Source organism: Gorilla gorilla, chromosome 10, assembly GCF_029281585.2.
Source record: "Gorilla gorilla gorilla isolate KB3781 chromosome 10, NHGRI_mGorGor1-v2.1_pri, whole genome shotgun sequence".
Classification (NCBI taxonomy): Eukaryota; Metazoa; Chordata; class Mammalia; order Primates; family Hominidae; genus Gorilla; species Gorilla gorilla.
In genome coordinates this window covers 42,454,609-42,478,416 of record NC_073234.2, presented here as the reverse complement: position 1 = coordinate 42,478,416, position 23,808 = coordinate 42,454,609, and the positions used below count along the sequence as shown (strand labels likewise).

Sequence of the window (23,808 nt, the reverse complement as noted above, 5' to 3'; positions counted from 1 at the left end):
GATGCCTGAGCCTATATTAAAACTCTGACAATAATTTACTTTCATTATTTAGTATCTTAATAGGTTACTTTAATTAGCTCTTTCAAAGATACGTGAATAATAATTGTGTTTACATTTTTAAAAAGCATTTGTTTAGGTAAAAGATGAAAAAAAAACTCTGACTTCCAGAGAGGTATGGTAGGCTGAGAAAAGAGAGTAAGGCCTTCCCAATTTGTTCCTACATTTTTTTTTAATGTTCTTTATGGTGTTAAGACTACTGATATAGACAGCACAGTGGGGAGGGTGATCCCCCATAACAGGGAAAGCATCCCAATTTTTCCTCGGCCCCTCTCTTCAGGATGGAGGGGGCAGGGATTCACCTCAGTGGCCAGACTTGAGGATGTCATGCAATCCCTGACTTCAAAGTGTTCAAGAGGCCATTTGCATTAATACTTTCTAGGAAAAGGCAATGCCCCATACATCTTCATCTCTTACTCTCACAACTTCTGGTACTTAGGGACCTTGGATGAGCTAGTATCTTCAAGACTGATTTATACTACAGAATCTTAACAAATTCACCCACCTAGGACAGTCAGAGTTGCATTTGCCGAAATACTTCCTGCACTGTTCTGAGCTGTGCAGCTGTATACCCCAATGTCCTCTATCTTCACATCCACGATAAAGAACACGTCATCCTCGGGCATCACATGCATGCGTCTCTCCCGTGCAGCTGGGAAGTCTGTGCCCCCATCCTTCTGCCAGGCTATCTGGGGGGCTGGGTGCCCCACAGCAGCACACTCCAAGCGTGCCATGGCCCCAGCTCGGATGGTGAGGTCCATGGGGGTCTTGGTGAATGAGGGAAGCACTGAAATCAGAGAAACAATATAGGCATTAGCACAGTGGAGTCTTACAGGTTCACTTGCATTCCTTTTTATTATTTTTTTGTTTGTTTGATACTTACAGATTGTCCCTGACATAGATTGGGCAGGGGTTAATTCCAATTTCAAGTCAAGGAAACTAAAGTTGAGATGGAAAGATTAAAAGGCTTGCTCAAGGTTACAGATACAGAAACAATGAAGTCAGGATAAAACAGAGGTCATCTGATTCTCAGAATGAAGGTCTTCCTGCTATTTTCTGCCACTTCTTAGTTTCCTCAACAATGAACTGTGAGATCTTGGGTGTATCAATTAATCTCTTTGTACCCTGACCACTCACTTCATCTATTTTTTTTTAAAGTCTCTCCTGGTAGCTGTAACATTCTGTGACTTTTAAGATACATGTTTTGCCCTACAATTTAAACTCAAAACTGTTCTATGTGCCAGGCCACAGCCATCATTTGCTGAGTGAATGCATTAATGAATCATATTCAAAATCTTCTACTATGGCAGATACAGATAGTTAAATGATAAAGTGGCAAGGATCCTACTGTAAAACTGTATACCTACCACACAAAGCAAACAAGAATAGACTTCTGTTAACAGTGGCTAACAGTGCATTTGCTGAGCACTACCTTGTAGCCACATCCTTTACACATATTATCTCACTAAATGAGCATAATGCCTCTAGGGGGCAGGTCCTATTATCCCTAATTGAAAGATGTGGAACTGGAGGCGGAGACGTGAAGCAACCTGCTGAAAATCACGCAGGAGTGGCAGGATTCACACACAGATCTCTGAATTAAAGGCAGTGTGCATCCAGCGTGATGCTTTGCAGCCTTCCAGATCAGTATACTACACTGTAAACTCTCAAAGAGGAAAACATTGCTGGGCACGGTGGCTCACACCTGTAATCCCAGCCAGCACGTTGTGAGGCCAAGGTGGGCAGATCACAAGGTCAGGCGTTCGAGACCAGCCTGACCAATATAGTGAAACCCCGTCTCTACTAAAAATACAAAAAATTGGCTGGGCATGGTGGCGCACGCCTGTAATCCTAGCTACTCAGGAGGCTGAGGCAGGAGAATTGCTTGAATCTGGGAGGTGGAGGTTGCAGTGAGCCAAGATTGCAACCAGGATGTCATCCAGCCTGGGTGACAGTGCAAGATTCCATCTCAAAAAAAAAAAAAGAAAAAAAAAGAGCAAAAACATGTCTGGTTCATCTCTGTGTTACTCACCACACTGAGTACGGTGTCGTCTTCAACATAATTGCAGGTTTAGATACAAATAACCAAGAATCTTAATTTTGTGGAATGAAAGGTAGGGAAAGGAAGAGTCAGGTGGGGAACTGTGAGAAGAAAAGATAGGGTTAAGATTAAGGGAGAAAAACAGGTGCTTTCTATTTCTAAAAGGTATCTTTAAATGCTAAAGGAAAAGTCAGATCACATACTATTTACTGTAAGCTTGGCTTTGACAGAGTAGGATGAACCAAAGTGATTGGAGATGACACACTGATATTTCCCCTCACTGGCAAATTCCACCTCGCGCAGCCGAAGGATGGTGGTATACTCCATCACCTCGCCACCTTGGGCCCGGAGGTGTGCATAATTTTCCATTTCGGCATCATGCAGTAGTTCATTGTCTTTTTTCCAAGCAAAAGTCATTGGGGAATCACTGCTGCTGGCAGCTGAGCAGATGAAACTCAAATTGGAACCTTTTATTGCTGACTGTGTTTCTGGCTGAACCGTGATCTGGGGTTTGGGAAAATCATCTGTTAAAAATGGAGAGGAGGAGACAAAACAATGTTAAGGCTCAAGAGTCCAAATACTACTCAAATTTGAACACCAAGAAATGCAAAAACAGTGGCTTAGGTTTTACCCTTTGCGTATGTTTTCCAGACGGACTAGCCGTCCCCGTGTTGAAATGATACACTGGGAGAGTATTTATAACGTAACTCATTCATCTCGAATACAGATGCAGATCTATTTATCAATCACTATTACCTGAGAAAAGACTGTTATTTTGGAGCTATCAGAAAACCCACACTTTATTCCTGATCCCTTATGCTTTCTATAAGTAGAAGAAGAAAGCAGTTTAAAAACTTCCAGGCTCAGGGATCATTTTTGAATGCTACTACTATCAGAAACTGCAATTGTTCCCATGTTCTCCCCAGATAATGAGCAGCAAAATTAGGAAATCAAACATCAATCATGATTAATCAACAAAGACAGCCATTAACACTCCATTTACCAAAACAGAACCACTATTAAAAAACAGTAATTTAGGTAGAGGCAAAAAAAAAAAAAAAGCTGATAGCAAAAGAAAAAGCATCTGTAAAACAAACTGTAAGACACTGGCTTCGGCCTGGAGCTTTGAGTGGCCAATCATGCTGCTGTGCCACCCTGTCAAAGCTACATTATAATTAGAGCTAAGCAACTCTTTCATTCTAACAGTTATTTTTAGTTCTCTGTTACTTTTTGGAAAAGTTACCTTTTTGAACTTCAGTTTCTCAGCCATGATCTAAACCCAGAAGGAAACATCTGAGATCTACCAAAGCGTACCATTTGGGTGCTACTACTATTTGAAAAAACAACTTTTTATGTGTATTGAATGGGTTATGGGGGATGCTTTGATAACTCCAGTGCTGCTGTTTTTCAATGTCTGCATATTGTAATCGAGGTGTTTTCTGTACTATTCTGAAATTCTCATCTAATAAATCGATGTTCAGATTCACAAGGAAGTGAAAAAAACTATGGATACTATACATGTGTTTCAACGTAATAGGGGGATCAGATCTTGGGACTAAAAAACTATGAAATAAGGACCATGGGAAAGGAGCAGTTCAGGCCCTTACAGATGAATGCCAAAAGCTTATTCAGTTCCAAAAGCTACATCAGAGATTTTATTTCCAGAAACTACTGGCACTGCTTAATGATGCAACCTAAAAATATATATCGTGGACAAAGCAGTTTTAAGTAAATTTTTAAATGCCGATGCAAAAGAAGGTTCTTAATATTTTAACACCCATGCTTAAATAAAAGCAAATTCTGATTTATTGGTTTATAAAACATATTTATTTTTACAGAGGTCTCCATGGCAGCTAATAGTAAATAGCAGCATCATGTAATAGACAGAAAGTTGCACCAGAGATGAAAACTTTTCTTTTAAATCCAGATCTGCTACTAACTAGCTATGTAAAGTTCAAGTAACTAGATTTCTAATGCTGAGATTCTTGGATGCTAAAACAATGGACCTTAAAATTATTTATAATAAATTCACATTTCCTATTACTTGTAAATGTTTTACCAATAGTTAATTTTTTAGCACCCCATAAATCATTAATAATTTTCTCTTTCATGTAAACCTCCAAACAAGCCTCAGAGTTGGGAAGAGAAGAAAGGAGAGTCCCCATTTCATGGATGCAGAGACTAACATTTAGGGAATTTAAGTTAAGTAGAAGGGCTGGGATTATCCTTCCATTCTCCCAAGATCCAATTTCATTCTCATTCCACCACACCATCCTGATGCCAAAACAAAGATGAAGCAATTTTAGAAAACTCTCTTTCCCATCTGTGAAATTAAAATAATCAGCAAACTATAGACCCATTTTCCTCTACCTCAGCAGAAATAAAAGCTTTATAAAGAGATCATAAATCTATTCAAAACCATTATTTGGATAAATGGGAGGGGGAAAAAAGAATAAACAAAAGGCAAGGGCAACACTTATACTCACCACACACAAAGCCATCTGGGCTAACAGCAAAAATGCTTCTTCCTTTTAGAAGCTGAGGATGGGCACAACTGGCATTTACGAAGCTCTGAAAGTTGTTTTCCGCCACCCACTGTGGGAGCCATTTTAGTTGGCAATCGCACAAAAGGCTTGATGTATTTAAATGCCTGAGGAGAGTAATTACATTCAATTTGTTCTGTATGAAATGCAGATTTCTACAAGTAAACTAAACCCAAGTAAATATTAACAAAGCAATGAATTTGGAAACTGAATACACACATCCCATGGAATAAGTATCCTACAGTCCATTTTAAAATACAAGAAATGTATTTAGCATGATTTTCTGTTGTTCTTACTGTCCTACTGAGACAGAAGTGTTGATTTATCAAAAGTTCCTTACAACTGAAAAAATTACTACTATATTGGGTGACTGTACTATATTTGGTCCCACAAAGTTGCGAATTTAAAATAGAAAGAAAAACTCATTTCAACAAAAAGAACAAATAAACTCCTTTTCTGTTGCCTAGTATAAAAATTAAGTAATGTTAAGAATGTGCCAGGCACTTTTTATAGATACATAATCCAGGGTGCCACACCATATGACAGTTTTCCCCACTATACTTTCAGACTCCTAGAAGGAAAAGAAAAGCTTACAATTGTTGCAGTTTCTTCATTTGTGAAAATGCATTGCCTTGTAAAGACATGATTGCGTTGTCACTCAGGTCTCTGAAAAATCACCAAATCAAATGCATCAGAGCAAACTACCATCATTTCGTGCTTTTGGACAAAGTTTGGGCCCACACTACCCACCCCATTTGCCAAACAAATACTCCCTCTATGTGTTAAATACATGACTGGGGCAACCCCAGAAGAATCCACCGCAAAGCTTGTGCTGAAGACCCAGGGCATTTGTATCACAGATAGGTTTTGTTTTAGTGAAAAAGATTCACTTTCTGTCATCACTTAAAGATTATTTGACTCATTAGGGCCCATGCTGTTCTGTTATTTCATTCTATTACTCTTTATTCAAATTAGCAACTACTGGAAACTTCTAAATATACAAATAAAATTTCTCATAATTACGCTTTTATAAAACATTTACACAGTATTTTTGAAGATACACACTCAGTTAAGTGATTTACATGTGTTACTGCATTTATTCCTACAACAACCCAAAATATGATGGTATTACTACTTAGCTCAGCACGAAAGGGGAAGGTAAGGGTTGAAACAACTATTTTCAATTCCAAAACCTGTGCTTTTAACCATTAACCTAATTCTGTCACCCACAGCTCACTAACATAAATGCAGTAAGATGTTCAGACAAGATATACTTGTTAAAATGAATACTTCAGGCAGGAAATTCATAAAATGAGCACATATTCTGGGTCAATTCTCCTTATAGAGAGACTTATAAGCACTCTGCATTAAAGTATTCACCACAATGATTACCACTCTGTTTTTCTTTACAGGGGTCACAGTATACAAAGGGAATATTGAGTGAGACAAGTGGGAAGAGAAGACAAAGAAAGAAGGGACCAGACATGGCTAGACGAAGAGGCTGAGGCAATCAAGGAAGATTTAAGAAAACTGAAGCAGAGATTAATACTCCACTGATCCACTAATTCCACATTCCCAGAAACGGAATGGGCCAAATGACAAACCCTTTTGGCTAGTTTTCTTTTCAAAATAATCGGTTTCAATAAATACTGCAATGTTGGTCTGCCCTTCCAAAACTCAGCTTTGCAGAATCATTCTACTATAATTTGAACTGCCGCACTCACTGTCAGGTTGGCTCACGATCCAAGTCTCCCTCAGACGAACTGGTGCAGTCAGAAGGTGACAAACACAGTGGTTTACAGATAACAGCTAAATCTTCACTCTCAATACACAGCACACATAGGAGAACCCAATATGTATTTTAAATTGTAACTTCTTTTGTCCTGGTTAATACATATTAAAACTTCTGGATACAAGCATTCCTTAACAGTCAGAGTCGATATTATACATTACTTTGTACTTTTACTGTACAAGCGTAAAACATACATCCATGGTTATAAGCAGCTGGTTGGTTCCCTTAGTTAAAACATGCAAGTTTTGATTCCTATCAATGTTAGCTAGCTTTCCTCTCTTAGTGGCTGAAAATTCCTGAGCCCCTAAATGACATTTCAGAAATGTGTGCCAGGAGTTACTAGGAGCTACTGGGAGTAGCGGCAGAGATTGTACAGGCAAGAGCTAGTGTGATGCAGGGACACTGTGCAAGTGGGGGCAGCTCCGGGTTGCGTCCTGCTTCTGACAGCTACTAACTGGTGGGTCAAGACGAAACAAAAGAAAACAACAAAAAAGAGAACAATGGTAAGGGGGGGTTGTATGTTTCATAATTAAACAACAATAAGAGACCAACAATTCTCAAAGTAGTGCTAAAACTCTCCTATGTCACTCTTAAGGATTGTGGAACACTGTCTTTGTTCTTTAAAAGCCAAGTCATCTCCTTTAACTGGCCAGTGGAACCAATAAACTCTTAGAACCTCCGCTTAACAATAAAGATAATAATAGCTATTGAACTGTATTCTGACTAAGAATTAAATGAGAATATATGTGAATATGTGGTACAATGCCTGATATATAGTGGATGAACTACACCTAGTAGTTTGTTTTTTTTTTTAATTAAATAATCACTGTTTGAGAAAAACAATTAAAAACCCATTAAGGAGATATAGCTTTTGTCCTTAAATACAAAGGAAAGCATATACCTGTATACTTCTATATAGGTAGGTAGGTAAGTAGGTAGACAGAGAAAGAAATAGAAAGATAGGGAGATGTTTAAATATATTTTATGGAACCGGAAGGATGCCAACAAAATTACATTCCAGTTTGTTTTATCTTTCATGACACATAAGTAAAAACCATCTTAGAGATTCTCTTTAGGGTAACTAAATTCTAGCTACTCACAGATGCTCCAATGCATCCAAACCAGTGAAGGCTTTTTTAGTAATAGATCGGATCCGATTTCCTTGGAGTATCCTGGGGAAAAAATTTACATTGGAACACTTAATTTAAAAAGCCATTTTGGGGTGGAACTCTCATAAACAGAACTGCTTTTTAAATTATGTGTGAGCAATTCCATTTTCTTCAATTAAACAATATATCCTGTAAAAATGTGTCCATGCCATCTATTTCAATAATGTAGTTGAACATGGTTTTTGAAGCATTCAACAAAGAGCCCAACAAAAATAGGTATTCAGTAAGTCACTCTGCTGATTAAGTTAAATCACTGTTTTTCAGAGTCCTTTTAGGAATAGGTAGAGACTTTATTTCAAGTAAACTGTCTCAGAACACTAACAAAGCAGGTAATAGTGAACGTTTTCTCCTTCCTCTCCTTCTCTGTGGATACCTTCCATCCATAGGAGTTTGGGACTATAGGGAGCTGAATTTGAATACTGCTGGCTTAACACATGTAATTTGACCATCTGCAAGACCATTTTATGGCTAATTATAAGATGTTTTCATCCTGTTTTGCTTGTAACCTACCACAGCATTATCAGTGGCTACTAGATTACTTCATTAAAAAAATTCCTACGAGGACAGTACAACATTGAGGATTTCAAAATGTGGAAGTGCCTGCACTAACTTTTACGCAATGATAATTCCAAAAGTCTAAGCCCTCAACATAGATGAAAATTATTATGAGGATATTAAAGTGAATTACACATACTAAAGTGTTGAATAAAACACTTTCACCTAAGGAAGAAAAAGTTAATAATATACATCTTGAGCAACAGCAGGCATTTGGGGAGAGGATCAAGGGTGGTAACCAGATTAAGCACTGATTTCTCATCTCTTCATGATGTCAACTTGTATAGCTGACTTCAGTGAAGACAAAATTTTTAAATCAAAGAGTGAGCTAAATTATGAGGCAATTCATACTCACAGTCGCCTCAGTTTGTCAAGCCCAGAGAAAGCACCATTCATGTCTTCAATAGTCCAGGAAATTTCATTGTTCTTCAGATCCCTAATTTTAAAACAAACATTCCCTTTAGAGTGATAAGCTCAGAAAGCCTAGTATCACCACCCAGGTGGCACATCATTTGTAAAAAATTTCTCATAATTCCCCACATTATCTCCACCTCTCTCAAAATAATAGAAAACTCTTTTTCTCCAACTTACTTCTTACACCCTGCCTGACTCCCTCAACAACATTTTAAGTTTTTCCCTAAAATCAGAAAAAGCTGACACTGGCCCTATTAATTCCTCTATCAAAATGACTACATTCTGAATGATCCGAACAGTCTGAAAAATACATTAAACTTTAAAACCACTCCTCCAACCACACATGCAGAAGTTCGCCAAAGCATACAGTATGTCTTTCAATTATGTAATGCTTCAAATAGCGAACAGAGCAAAAGTTTCTGACGAAGCAAAAATCAAAAGCCCATTGCACAACCTTAAATTACCATTTGAGAAATTTTTCAAAGGTCAATTAATTCAACTCCCTTTTCTTTCTCTTAGGACAGAGATCAGGTTGAGGATATAACTGGCATGATAAACAGTATCTTCCTTGCCCTTTGTAGACCTTTTTGCTCTAAGTAATTTTTAGTCTGTATTTTACAAAGAAAACTTAGTGGACTTAAAATTGTTCCCCTCTTAAGCAGTTACCAATTTCCTGGAGATCCTGAGAAGGTTCACTGCAATCACCAAAACAAACTGATCACTGTCCTTTTTAATCCCTTTACGAAACACATATGGATGAAATGGATCCATTTTAATTAAACTGATCTGGGAAAGATTAAGATACTACTTCTGAGGCTGTATGCATTTCCTTGACAACAAAGGAAATCTGCTAGGAGAAAAGTGGGCACATTTAGGAACCAATTACGTTCGTGTACTGACAGCAAAACGTGTAACTTACAAAGTCTTTAAACTGGAAAGCCCCCGGAAGGCACAATCAGCAATGTAGCTGACTCTGTTGTTCCCAATGTGCAGTGTATTTAGTAAGCTTAGGCCAAGGAAGCTTGAATCATCTAACCTTGATAAGTGATTGAAAGTTAGGTCCCTGTAAAGAAAAAAGAGAAAAGCAATAGCTTTTATTTTTCAATTCAACACAATGATTTGTTTTCCAAAAGACAGGTACTGTATGAGCTACACTAATCCTTATTTTTAAATTCTGCCTTAATAATACCCAAGTAAATATTTCTAATATCAGTAATTAAAAAAATACGTTCTCTTTACTTGAAAATAACCATCATTGCTTTTGCCAACATGCCATAGAACTGCAACAGTAGAACTGGCTTCAACTTATCACAACAAAAATAAGACTAGGTTGCATGTGAAAAAAGCTGTCACCTTGGAAACTTTGTTATGAAAATTTCACAGATCAGTGGTAAGAAGCTCATGCCCTGGCATGATCCCTGCTCTCAAACCTGAGGAGAATAAAAGGCAACTCACAGCTCACTGAGCTTCTGGCAGAACTCCCAGGCATCAGGGCTGATCCTGTTGATGGCATTTTGGCTGAGATGAAGTTCCTGCAGCATCAGCAAGCCGTAAAGCCAGCCTTTGGTAATCTCTGTTAGGTTGTTATGGTCCAGCTGCCTACATTTACAGTAAGAATCAAAAGCAGGATCAAAACTTCATTATCTAGTCTCTTCAAAGGGGACATATGATTACAACCTATTACAGATTCCTATTGTTATTAGATGTTTAGCTTTTGTTATATGAAGACGTCAGCAAAAAAATACTATATAGTCTATACTATACTAAATTTAGGTACTTATAAATTATCGATCACATTACCTGAATCAAAACTGAATACTGAATTATAAATAAGATTGTGGATGATGAGATTTTAACATAGGATTTCACATAAGACCTGCTGAATGTACACTGAGCATTCTATGATCATACTACCTCAGTAGGAACTGTGATGACCCACACTTACAAAATTTCCATGTTGCTCAGCCCCCAAAAAGCTCCATCCATAAGTTTCGTTACTCCATTTCTTTGCATTTTCAGAGACTTCAGAGCACCAAGCCCTTGGAATGTCAGTCCGTCCACATTTTTAATCTTGTTTCGGTTCAATTCGCTGAATTGAGTATTACAAGAGTTAGCTTATATGACAATTAAATTCTGGAGGTAGTAATAAAATGTGTCATTACTACAATATAGTTCAACCAGTCAGTGTTCAATTACATAGAGTGTTTTCAGTTTCTCAACATTTTTACTGCAAAGAATTTCAATTTGTTAAGCAGGCAGTGAATCTCCTACTGAAATGTGTCATGTGTTTTTGGAATAATAAAATACTGAAACTAGACTGCACTTTAATTTCTAAAGTCTTGTCCACTCAGTATAGACACAAACAAATTAAGATTTGTTTTTAAACAATCCAGAATGAAATTATTGAATGTTACACTAAAACATGAGGTCTATCAAGGAGCTGGGCCTCAAGTTTATCCTGTACAATCTGTTTACAAGTCAGTTACTATCTTTCACCCTTCTTTTTAGGTTTAATGCTTTCTCTTTAAGGCAGTAGTTCTCAGCCTTGGTTGCACACTGGACGCAACCTGGGAGTTTTAAAAATTTCCGAAGCCTAGATCTTACCCTTAGAGGTCCTAATATAATTGGTCTAAGGTGTGGCCTGGGCAGTGAGCTTTTTAAAAGCTCCCCAAGTGTTTGTAATGTGCAGCCAAAGTTGCCCTATTGCAGGAGTCTGTTCACAGATCGCTCTACCATTATTAACGAGACAGATCTTTACAGCCACTTAAGCTATCAGAGCCTCCTGGAGTTGCTGGTATTATTCTCATAAACCACAGCTGTTGAGACCTCGGATTTTTTCAGTGCCACAATGGCACTTTTGTACCAGCGTTGTTCAACGATTACACTGTTCACTCTTTCAGTAAAAATCTAACGTGTCTTGTCAAGCAGCAGCTGGCACGAGGTGACGAGATGATGTTTCAGGCTCTTTCCCATTCGGAAATTCTACAGCTCCAACTCTCAAAGGGAAGGCAGCTACATCCTTGTTCCTAAACTCCTTTTTGCCACATTGTAGATTTTAAGGAAAAGACACCAAGGGTTTGGAGGAGGTGAGAAACAGTATCCAAGAGGACATTTTACTTACAGATGTTGCAGTTGGGGCAGTTTAAACATCTTGGGTGGGATAGCTGAGATTCGGTTCCTGTTCAGTTTTAACACAAGGAGTGTGTTGGCCAAATTGTCAAAATACCCAGGTTCCATTGATGTGACTCGGTTGCTGTTGAGATACCTGTTTAAAGTTTAAAGATGAGCTTCTCCTTCTGATTTATTTGCAAGTTAAAGTGCAGGCCATCTCTGTATTAGAAGGAGTCTCCAGAGAACCTAACCATCAATGGAAACTTAAAATAATTACTTTTTAGGTCCTCAAGGACAGATGTTAAGATTCACACATATTGCTGGGAAAAGAGTGATTAAAATATGTGACGGATGCAAAATTTTTTTATAAATATCCACTTTTTATGACATTCATTTATTAACAAAACATAGCAATGGTCTGATTTTGATTGTTTTTTTTAAAAATGAGCATTTTTCACACCATCTAGGTTTTCTAATAAAAAATATGTAATTTTTTGTAATCTGAAAGTGTAAGAATAAACTGAAGATTGTGGTCGTTCGAGCTTACAGCAAATTTCAAGTCAATAAATTATACTTTCAATCCATCAGTAGTAAAGTAGACAAAGTTTGTTATATCTTATTTTTTCATTGTAATATTTTCATTACAGGTGAAAGTTTTTGCTAAAGAAAACTTCACTTACAGATATTTGAGCTGTAGGGCTGGAAATGCAGTTTGGAGCTCTGAAATATTGTTGCTGCTAAGGTCCAAAGTTTCAAGGGACTGAAACTCTTTCAGATGTTCAGGTAGTATTTCAACAATCCTGTTTCCAGCCCTAGAATTAAAAGAAACCACAGTTAATAAGGTTAACGGTACAACAATCTGAAAGAAGAAAAATATTTTCTATTCCTGACTGGTTCTTCAGAAATGTGGAACTGATTAATCTGAACAGTACTTTTAAAAGTTAAAGAGCAATACTATGGCCATTTTAAGTTATTCATTAAATCATAAATCATAATATTCAAATATGTGGAAAACATTCCTATATAAATCTGGGGTTCTGTTTGGCAGCTGTGGCTGTCTAAATGCTATGCACTTAAAGACAGCGGTTTGATTTTTCTTTATCCTATTTTTCTTTTTTTAAAAAATTTTTATTTATTGTTATTTTTTAGAGACAGGGTCTCACTCTGTCACCCAGGCTACAGCGCAGTGGCACACTCATAACTCACTGCAGCTCAAACTCCTGGGCTCAAGGAATATTCCCACCTCAGCTTCCAAGTAGCTAGGGCTACAGGTAAGTGCCACCTCATCTCGCTAATTTTTTTGTACAGTGCGGGGTTCTCACTATGTTGTCTAGGCTGGTCTCAACTCCTGGCCTCAAGCAATCCTCCAGCCTCGGCCTCCCAAAGTGCTAGGATTACAGGTGTGAGCCACCACACCTGGCTATTTTTCTTAACAGCTCTGCTCCCTTCTCCTTATTAAATGGTATACAAAATGCCTAACACCAAGGTGGCATACCAGGCACTCATGAGTTAATTCCCTATTCCTTCTTCTTGATTCCTAATCTATTTCCAATTCTTCTCTTGAAAAGTGCCCATATTACAGGTGCCAATGAATTTAAAATATTTGTCAGATTGGGGATCTCTCTAGAACCATGCTAGAGAGATCCTCTTTTCTTTAAGAAATGGCAAGTTTCAAGGCACTGCCATAGTCTTCAATACCAATGAATATGCTCCAGCCCTTTCAACAGTACAAAAGTATTACATAAGAAGAGCACTCCAGTTTGAATAATCCCTTGGCATAATTAGATCCAGACATGTTTTACATTAGAAGTCTTAAACATCAGACCATGACGTCCAGTATGGCAGCCACTAGCCACATGATGCTCTTTAAATTTAAATTAATTCAAATTAAATGCTAAAATTTAGCTACTTAGTCACAGTAGCCACATGTCAAGTGCTCAATAGCCATCCACTCCTGGTAGCTATCAAATGGTACAGCACACATACAGAATGCTTCTACCATTGTTTAAAGTTCTACTGGTGACTGTTATACTGAACAAATGGAAAGAAACAAACAGAAAAAAAAAAAGGGGTCATTTCAAAGTTCTTCAAAAGTCATCAATCAATATAGTAACTCCCAAGGGAAAATGCAGCATTAAATGACAATTTTGTTAGAAAATAGCAATCAAACGGATGTGCAAGCCATCCTAATTGTCATATTAGATCAGGCAGTTTGGTCTTTTTTAGACCATCTTTTGGCAGGAGAAAATAACGTCAAGGTAGAAAGGATACCTACAAATCATAGAAAGGTCTCCTCTTTACAACGCAAGAAACAATGAAACAATCTGAATGCTCTAAACAGAATTCTGTGTCTTATATAAGTCACACACTGGTGTTTGTACACGGTCTGCAGTTAATCTTCGATTAAAAAAAAAACTTACAAGATATATCTTGTGTACTTTTTGCACCCAAAACTGGATTTCTACAGTGTTCTGAGCTCTTCTGCATTATTATAACTCATCAGTCTCTCACTATCACAGTAGGTTCCCAAGTGAGGTGTACCTCTTACATATTTTCACAAAATCTTGTGCTGCAAGCTGACATCAAACTTACACCACTGGTCTTCTCTGCCATACTGAGATATTCTTAGAAGCAGAATTCTCTCTATATATCACCCTTAGAATGTGTATAAAATCTAATAATATTGAAGATCGATTAAGTGCCAAGCCCTATGCTAAACACTTTTCATATATTATGCCCTTTAATCATAATAAAATTTCTCTGGTACAGACATTACAAAACATCTTAAAATTAGGGCTTTTCACCTAACAAGTTCAAGCACTCCCGAGCCAGCTCAAAGAATAAGTCTGATTGTTCCTAAAGCAATCCCTTAAGGCTTCTTTCACAGAATACAGAGTATGAAAGATATTCTGGCATTTAATTTCTTATGCAGATATGTACCTCCCTTGAAAAGGCCGCTACTTCCCACCTTGCAAAAATGCTGAACTTCTGGTTTTAAACTGATCTGGGAATCTACCCTGGCTCACTGAGCCATCATCATGCCAACATTAAGAATGCCCCAGAACAGAGGCCCTCCCAATCTGTGCTTGCCCACTTTGCAGGTGAGAGGAGGCCCCAGGGCTTGCATGTATTTACCATCTACCAGAGTCAGATGGCCGACTTTCTGTCAGGTGCCACCTTCTTCACAAGAGAATAATAAGGGGATAAAACGGGCATACATTTTAAATTTAAAGAACAAATTAAGAAAGCTTCTCGAAATATTGTTAAAACTCTTCTGAACAGTATTTTTAAGGACTGTGGGTGGATTGTCTTTTTCCAACTTTAAAATCCAAGTCATCAGAAAATCTAATGTCAGGTAACTAGCATAGATAACGTATATCTTAAGAGCTGAACTTTATGATAATAGTAAAGTTTTAAAAAAGAGACGATTCAGCAGTCCCATGTACAAGTCACAAATGAATATCAAGCCCTTCAGATTCCCATAAAGTCTTAGAGGCTTTTGTTTAGAGTCAAGTCAGCCATGACCTCTGATTTTGACCATTTCCCACATCTGGATTTGCCTGTGTATAAAGTCCTTGATCTAGCTGTGAGGTATAGGGTAATGCAAGTGAGACAATTAGTCAATTCCTAGGTCCCGGAGATGGATTCCATCCAGGAGACAAGCCACAAGGCCTTAGGGTCAGGGTGTGTGGGTTAAATAAAACCACACTGCTCTAGGGGACAAAAGTTTTCTCTTAAATGCATAATCCAAATGTTTGCATTAGTAGGACGTCCTCCTACAAACACTGGAATCACTCTGAAGTGCCCGAGTGCCCCTCTCTCTATCCCCTCCCCTATCCCTAGCCCTATCTCCCTTCAAACTTTGCATCTGGTTTTGGTCCCCAGGCTGTCTGAGGCAAGTATAGCTACACTTGTATTTAACAACAACAAAAACAAAACACTCAGCTATGGATGTGTCCAATAAATAAAGCAAATTAGTTGGGGGTGGGGAGGCAGGGAGGCCCACAGGTGTTTATCACGTTGGTCAAATAAGGCTACCAGTTAGATAACAGACCATACAATCTTTGGTTTATATATTCGTTTGTTTATAAGGTAATTATGAACAAGGTATTAAAACTGCCAATTACTTGAGTGACGAATAAAACTTTCCTTGCAGTAAAAGTATGCTCCAGCCAAAGCCAGCAATTTCCTGAACTGCACACCTCCTAAATTGCAGTGTGAAAGTGCTCAGTTATAGATGGAGCGTGCACAGTGCTGTCTTTGTCAGCACTGCTTCCTAGCACAAAAATCCCTTACAACTGTGAGAATAATAGTCCTTGTATCACAAAAATTTAAGTCTGTCCTAATGGAACTGAATTAAATCCAAATACTCGTTTCTTATTAGCTCTCAGACTAACTGGCAAGTAACCACCTGATATACACCATAACAGTTTAACACAAAACAAACAAACAAACAAAAAACTTGCTTTGTATAATAAAGAGGGCTAAAAATGGGAGACAACTACCTTAAAAAAGCTAGATTAAAAAATCTTTTTTATCATCTAAAATCCTAAAAAAAAAAAACATATTTTATGGAGTTGGTCAAAAATACCCACTTCTAGTAGACAGAGATTCAACTCAACCCCACCTTTCATTTTTCTCCAAATAGGAATAAATGCCAAACTTGATCAACACATTAAAAAGCACTGTAGTTAATTACTATTTTTGGCAGGAAATGTGCAACGCTTGAACAAAAACGAAACTCTGAATACCTTTTTCCATTACTTAATGTGGAAATACCATCTTTCCATTGTTCAAAAATCACAAAATAAACTGTAAATACTGGAAGGTGTTTCAGTCTCGTACAAATCCATCTTAGAGGCTACGAATATTTTGGTCTTCTATGTTTGTTGATAGTACAGGGAGTTCCATGGTTAACTAATTTCTGAAGTGAAGTATAATTAGTCCCTTGTGGACACACAGGCCTGGGGACTTGGGTTGGTCAGGAACACCAGATGGTTCCCTCAGGCTTCTAAGAGGCCACTGGAAAAACAGGAGAACCAGGTATTTTGGCCTCAGCTTCTTGGGTCCAATGATAATGGTTTCATTTTGTTGCCTATTTCACTTTTCAGCCAACTTTGCCAAATACCTTTAAAATGCAGAGGCAAACATGGCTTACCATTTTCATCTGATGATATTTACTCTGAGAGCACTGGAGTTCTACATGAGCAAGATGGACATGCCCCTTGACCTCACAGAGCTTAAAGTCTAGTGGGGAGGATAGCAGGCAACAGGGAGCTGTCCAGTGCGGTAAGTGCAGCGACAGGAAAGGAAGAGTGGGCAGTGGAAGTACTGTGGACAGACTTCTAGAATGGTGGAGGTCAGCAAAACTTCCCAAAGGAAGGGAAGAAACGGCCACACTGAAATCTGTGGGATGAGTTAGCTCAGCAAGGGACAGTAAAGGCTAGTGCTCTAAGCCGAGGCAAAGATTTGGGCAAGTGAGAGCAGAGCAAAGCTTCCCTTAGAGGAAATGAAGGAACACCTGATGGCTAAGTACAGAGTGCACGGGTGGAGACTGGAGAAAGAAGAGGCTCAAGAGTGAGGCCGCTGGGAGATGACAGCAGTCAAGTTGGGCCCTGGAAACCACATCAGGCATTTGACCTTTATCTCAAGATCAACTGAGGGGAGGGGGCCAGAGGATGTCAAATGGTGGGGTGACAATATCACATGTACATTTTAGAATGGCTACTCTGATGGCTGTGGGTGGAAAGATTGGGAGGAGGAGGGCATGACCAGGTGCAAGGGCACCAATCGGAGGCTCCTAACTTCATGCAGGACAGACGACAGAAGGATGACGGGCGACCTCGATGCCCACTTGGGGGGCGAAACACCACACTTCCTCTGGTTTCCAGGGCACACACTGTGCTTTTCTCCTTCCCTGACATACAGGATCAGCTCTTCCAGCTTGCAGCCTCTGGCCACAGGGACCCAGTTCAGCTCTACTGGAGTTCTCATTCACTATCCATTACCATTGCATTTGGTGCTTCTGATATGGAAGGTTTTCTAAGACACAGAGTGCAGACTAGGGTCCACCTGTGCTCAGGTGTGAGATGCTACTGCCCAGAAAAGCCCAATACTGGCATTTTAATGCATCTGTAATCACTAAGAAAATGGATAAGTGCATTATTCTCACATATAAGAACTGTGCTAGTTTGTTCGGATACTCTTAACACCTGCCTTGAATCTAAATCTGGACCAAATTAACAACAGTCAAATATAACTTATGAGGTTAGTGATACGACCACTTAGTGTGATGATTGGTTCTACTTCTTGATTCACTGTAATCTCCAGAAAGCATAAGTGTCTCAAGAGAACCTTCATGCTCTCTTAAGTGGATATAAATGGTGTTAGTTTAATTCCAGGGTCTGAAAGGAGAACCACAGAGTGGAATATTCTTTGTTAGTGAGGAACCAGAATATCAGGTTTTCTCACACTGGAATTCATAAACCAACCAAAGCGTAGCTTCCTGTTGAATAAGGTATATCTGTCAATAGTTTTAGCTGTCTCCTACCTAGTACATGGATAACAGGCAGCTTAGGACCTTGCAGCTGTGATGTGTAAGGACATGCAATCTAGGCAATTTAGAGAAGGTATCTGCATGCAGCATTTGCCTTTTAGAGGATGCGTGCACTGAAATTTAATGTGAAGCCATTTTTTATGTCTGCAATACCGTCTTTTCTTAGAATGCATCACTCTAACCACAGCCCCTAAGTCCAATTCAGTGACTGCAACTAACAAATTGCTGAATCTGTGGTCATTCCATACAAACAACCATCGAGCAAGCAGATTAAATGTACTGACTGGTACAGTCAAGCCTGGCCCCAAGGAAATACTAATTTCTATATATAACTTGCAAACAACCAGCTTAGCACCATTTATAAAGGAATTACAAACTGTTAAAGAAAACACTACATTCTGCAAACACATTAAAGGTCACTTATATTTCCAACAATAACCCCCCACTCCCTCCGAAAAGCTTCCTTGAAAACTATCTTGACTGGAATAACTAACACCCCATAATATCAGGCAACTTTTAACAGAAATTTGGCAAGCAAAGAACTCCTCTCATATAGATAAAAAATAAACTGCTCATCTCTTTTCTAAAAAGATAATTAAGAGGTTTCATTAAAAGAACACATGTTTAGACTGGTCCATTGGTACTGTGGCATCAAAGAATAAAGCCAACTGAGGAAACCTGTGTAAGGAGACAGATTCGTGATGAAGAATTAAGGACACTAACCAGCAAACGAGTGTTGGTGTAAGAAGCAAAGAATCAGTTCTTTCAGCAAAAAGTCAGGTCAACATAAAATATAATTATCCTTTGGATCACAAACATAATAAAGATGGCCACGTATTAATATTTTAATATAGAGGTCCTGCAATAATCAGTGTCTTATTCATGCACCAGTCATAACACGTTAAAAATGAAAAAAGAAATATGAGCCAAGCTCCACGGTGCATGCAAGTAATTCCAGCTATTCGGAAGGCTGAGGTGGGAGGATTACTTAAGGCCAGGAGTTCAAATCCAGCCTGAGCAACATTGCAAGACCCTGTCTCTTAACACAACAACAAAAAATCAATAAAAGAAAAATAAGTCAAAAGCCCCATTCACACCACATACAAAACAGCCCTTCTTTGATCTCCAAGTATAAATCAATCTAGTCCTTTATGTAAATGGAAATTTGAAAAGCAAATCCTAGAAGACAACAGGATAAAGAAAACATTGAAAAAATATTTAATCTGAAGTAATTTATGTACAATAAAAATGGACTCTACTTTGATTTAGTAAACTTAAAAATTTTTACTGTTTCTTTTTTGGGGCAGAGGCCTTCCACAGTCATTTTCACATATCAGACCATTGATCTGGTTTGAGTCTCCCCTACTAGGCTTGTGATTTACTTGCGAGTGGACAGAACCTCTGATTTACCTTTGGTTCCCCAGAATTCGGGATAAAATGAATGGGTACAAGACCCCAGAGTGAACAAACTAGAGTGCAGACACTCAAGAGCAGCTGTAGATTGCACCATAAGGATTTATCTTAGCTATTGTTCAAAATGCATATGAACATCAGAAAACAAAATGTCCATTACTGCTGCCAGCCAGAAAGCGTAAACATAAAACTGTGATACTCTATATTAATCAACCTGCTGATAAGATCTGACACAGTAACTCAAACTACAGCTCCCCAGAGAGGAGATTTAGATTCTATTCCTGGTTCTGGGTCTTTATCTACTACGTTTTTGTGAACCTTAATTTTCTCACCTGTAAACAGAGGGAAATGAAATGAAATGATCTCTTCCAGCTCTAATGAGTTGTGACTCTAGATCTGGATGAGAAACACTGCAAATGACCAGATTTGCTGCAGAGAAGTCATACAACTGCATCATGTAAATACTGTAGCCTCTTGTAGAACCTACCCTCCCTCTTGGGGGTTTCTTTCACCTCTCTCCTCCTGGGAGTCCCATTACCTGGCTGTCTAGTCTTCCTCTTTCTTGGCTTGCTCTTTCATTTTCCTGGGGTCTATCTTTTGTTAGCTTTGCAAGAAACCATGTGTAAAAGCTGTCACTTCATGTTTGAAAATATCTTTACAGGACAATTTGGGTGTGTATAGTTTAGGTTATTAATCCTTTTCTCCCTTTTTTTTTTTTTTTTTTTCTTGAGACGGAGTCTGGCTCTGCTGCCAGGCTGGAGTGCAGTGGCACGATCTCGGCTCACTGCAACCTCCGACTCCCTGGTTCAAGCAATTCTCCAGCCTCAGCCTCCCGAGTAGCTGGGATTACAGGCACACGCCACCACGCCCAGCTAATTTTTGTATTTTTAGTAGAGATGGGGTTTCACCATGTTGGCCAGGATGGTCTCGATCTCCTGATCTCGTGATCTGCCTGCCTCAGCCTCCCAAAGTGCTGGGATTACAGGTGGGAGCCACCGCACCCAGCCTCTCTTAGGATTTTGAAGACACTGCTCATGGATGATGCCAGCTTGGGGAGCCAGAGGCCATTCTGACTCTCTGCACCAGTGTTTTGTAAACTTTAGCACACATCAGGATTGGTGGGCAGGGGCTTCTGGAAGACCAGATTGTTAAGCCCACACCTTCAGGGCTTCTTTTTCTCTGGGTGTGGGTGGGGACCAAGGAAGTTGCATTTCTACCAAGTTCCCAGGTGATGGTGATGTGCTAGGAGCACAGTCCTCATAGGACCATCTTTGCCTTGTTTTCATTGAGACGTAACTCAGTAGGTCCTTTCAATCTAGAAATGTATATTCCTCACTTCCAGGAAATTCAAAATTTTGTATCTTTCATAGTTTTCTCCTTTCCATTTCCACTGACGTCTCTTTGTGAAATTCCAATTAGATAAGTGTTAGCCTTTTTAGTTCATCTTCCTATTTTCTTATTTTTTCCTCCCATGATTTCCATACCTTTGTTTTTTGGTTCTTTTTTCTGAGTTTTTCAACTTTCTCCCAACATTTTTATTATCTTTTTAAAGTGTCTGGTACTGTGTTTTTAACTTTTCTGAATATTCCTTTTACTGTTTTTTTCATCATGTTTTTCTGATTTTGTGGACATACTACCTTTTCTTTTCTCTCCAAAGATATTAAATTTGTTTTGATGTTCCTTTCTCCTTCCATTTATCTCTGATTCTCATTTCTCATTTGTTTCAAACTCTGACTTCATTGTTAGAAACGTCTTCAAAAGTCTGATGATCACTGGCTACTCATTCATACTTAATAAAAAGCACTAAAAGCCTTCTGAGGGCTGTGCGTGGTATGGGCTTGTTGAATGGTGAGTGCCAGCACAGGTGAAGGAGGGACCTATTTTAGGACGAAATGGCCACATGTCAGTTTCTGTGAATCTTCTCTCAAATTCTCCAATCTCCAGTCTGGTGAGTAGAGCTTGGATGCTACCATCTGGGAAGGCTAACAGGAAATAAACTGAGGGCTGGGGGTGTTGCCTTCAGTATTCATATTTGACTTAATTTTCCTGATTTCAGAAGATGCTGCCCCCCCTCAATCATTACCCCTGCACAGCTGGGCCTCTGTCCTGAATCCCAGGTACTTTCTATTTAAGGTCTCCCAAAATTAAATTTCCAGACCTCTGTGTCATGGGAAAGGTAGTTACTGGGCTGAGTTTTGGAGGGGAAACCTGGAGGTCTGATTACTTCTATCCTCCTATACAAAAGTTTTAACCAATCCTGTTTTCAGTCCTACTCTGCACTCCCATCTTTATAGGTTCTAAATTCCTAAGCCACTTTGAGGTTCTCAAGCACCTTTTTTTTAATCAACTTCACTTTTTCTCTCTTTTAAATCAGTTACAATTTATCCATTTGCTTGCAAAATTTGTATGGCATCTTTCATTTGAACTGTATCTTCTCTTCATGTTCTCTATTTTCTCTTTGCTCCCGTTGGCATGCACTTTTTTATTCCTTTATTTTAAAGGGATTTTAGGAAGGAGCAGAGTGAAATAAATGCACTCAGTCCATCATGCTTAATAGCACGCCTTCAGTAGAAATTCAATGAATGAAACCAGTTTTTCTCTAAACACCAAAATAAAACCATTAAGTTACTATAGTCTGTTTTACTGAAAAAAAATTCAACTTAGATTTGTGTATTTTTTAAAATTAGCCTACATAAAGAATTTTCACTTCAGATGATAGTACAAACCAGAAAACACTGCATCAGTTATCATATAGACAGTTGATTCCATATAAACACATTCAGTTAAACTAATTTCATTTTATTTTCTGATACGGTACACAGACCAACGGACTAGAATGCAGACACAGAATAGCTTTATTTCACCCGAGTATTTATCTTGTCCTTGTGAATAAGGCATAGAAAATGTGGTGACAATTATCACATAGGCAGGTTAGTTCACATCCTTTGTCTTTATTCACAGACTGGCATTAACCTTTAGGGAAGCAGCTGGTGGCAGCTACTGTGGCCCTGTGCTGTCGACATTTGTATGAACATAGAGATGTGAATGACCAAGTGCAAATGCCACAAAACTAAAAGTGTAATTCACATATTTGATGAATCGTGATCCAAAACCTCTCAACATACTAAAATATGCTCAAAAAGCAAGATGAGAATTGAGCTGGGATAAGGCAGTGTTTTGGAATTTTAATCAAGCATTTTTACAAGGCCCATGTAAAAGCAATTCTTATGAAAAGTGACAACAAGCTTACTAATAACAGCTGACTACAAACTCAGTATGAGCCAATAATACAACATGGTACTTAAAATGCTAATATAATCTGAAACTTCATTAATGTCTGGTATTCTGGTTGAGAGATGACCCCACCATATTCTGTATAAGTCAGACCACAGCTCAGTTACCTTGTTCTGGCCATTGTGTTTATACTGCCATGCCAGACAGGTGTGTGATGGAGCGGACTTTAAGGCTCTAGACTTGCATTTTCCAGTATAACAGCCACTAGTTATGAGTGGCTATTTAAATTTACACTGAAAATTCAATTCCTGGGTCACACTAGCCACATTTTAAGTGTTCAATATTCATGTGTCTAGTGGCTACCACCGGGTACAGCACAGATACAGAACATTTCCATCACTGCAGAAAGTGCCATTGGACAGCACTTGTCTATACCTCATGTCATACAAGAAATGGGAATGAGAATTTAACCCAGGAGAAAGGAATGCTTTAAGAAAATCTCATATTTTAAGACTCACAAGAATTATGCAGAAAAGAGAACTGCTCTCTCTAGCACACAGAACAACAACAGGTAGAAGCTGCTGAAGGGCAGACCTCTGCTTAACGTATAACAAGACCTAGCAATTAGAATTAGTCACTACGGAAAGGCTGCTCACCAAGAATGAGCTTTCGTTCTTAGAAGTGATTAAGGAGAGGGCGGTCAGACAACCACCCTTCCAGGGATTTCTCTACAGAGAAAAATGTCTCTTCTGATTCCAAGTTACTAGAATTATGCAACAACGCACTAAACTATCAACAAATGGGTTATAACCAGTTATATAATACAATACAGCAAGCTGTTCCTAACTCCTTTCACTTTTTCTTTGAAATTTACATGGCAACTGTACTGAGGAAATTAAGACAGGAAAGGCCAGAGGAGAATA

General features: G+C 38.6%; 1 protein-coding gene across 2 annotated transcripts in view; it reads right to left on the bottom strand.

The window, feature by feature from the left end:
- The window catches only part of LRIG3 (leucine rich repeats and immunoglobulin like domains 3), a 48,472-nt gene that overhangs the window by 6,098 nt on the left and 18,566 nt on the right, over positions 1–23,808 (bottom strand). For both annotated transcript variants that reach the window (XM_004053475.4, XM_055359223.2), the window contains exons 4-14: positions 12,363–12,494; positions 11,693–11,836; positions 10,517–10,660; positions 10,027–10,170; positions 9,491–9,634; positions 8,513–8,593; positions 7,534–7,605; positions 5,236–5,307; positions 4,585–4,748; positions 2,302–2,622; positions 563–844 (exon numbers count right to left, since the gene is read on the bottom strand). In XM_004053475.4, the coding sequence (XP_004053523.1) occupies positions 563–844; positions 2,302–2,622; positions 4,585–4,748; positions 5,236–5,307; positions 7,534–7,605; positions 8,513–8,593; positions 9,491–9,634; positions 10,027–10,170; positions 10,517–10,660; positions 11,693–11,836; positions 12,363–12,494 (1,700 nt within the window). The remainder of the gene's footprint in view (positions 1–562; positions 845–2,301; positions 2,623–4,584; positions 4,749–5,235; positions 5,308–7,533; positions 7,606–8,512; positions 8,594–9,490; positions 9,635–10,026; positions 10,171–10,516; positions 10,661–11,692; positions 11,837–12,362; positions 12,495–23,808) is intronic.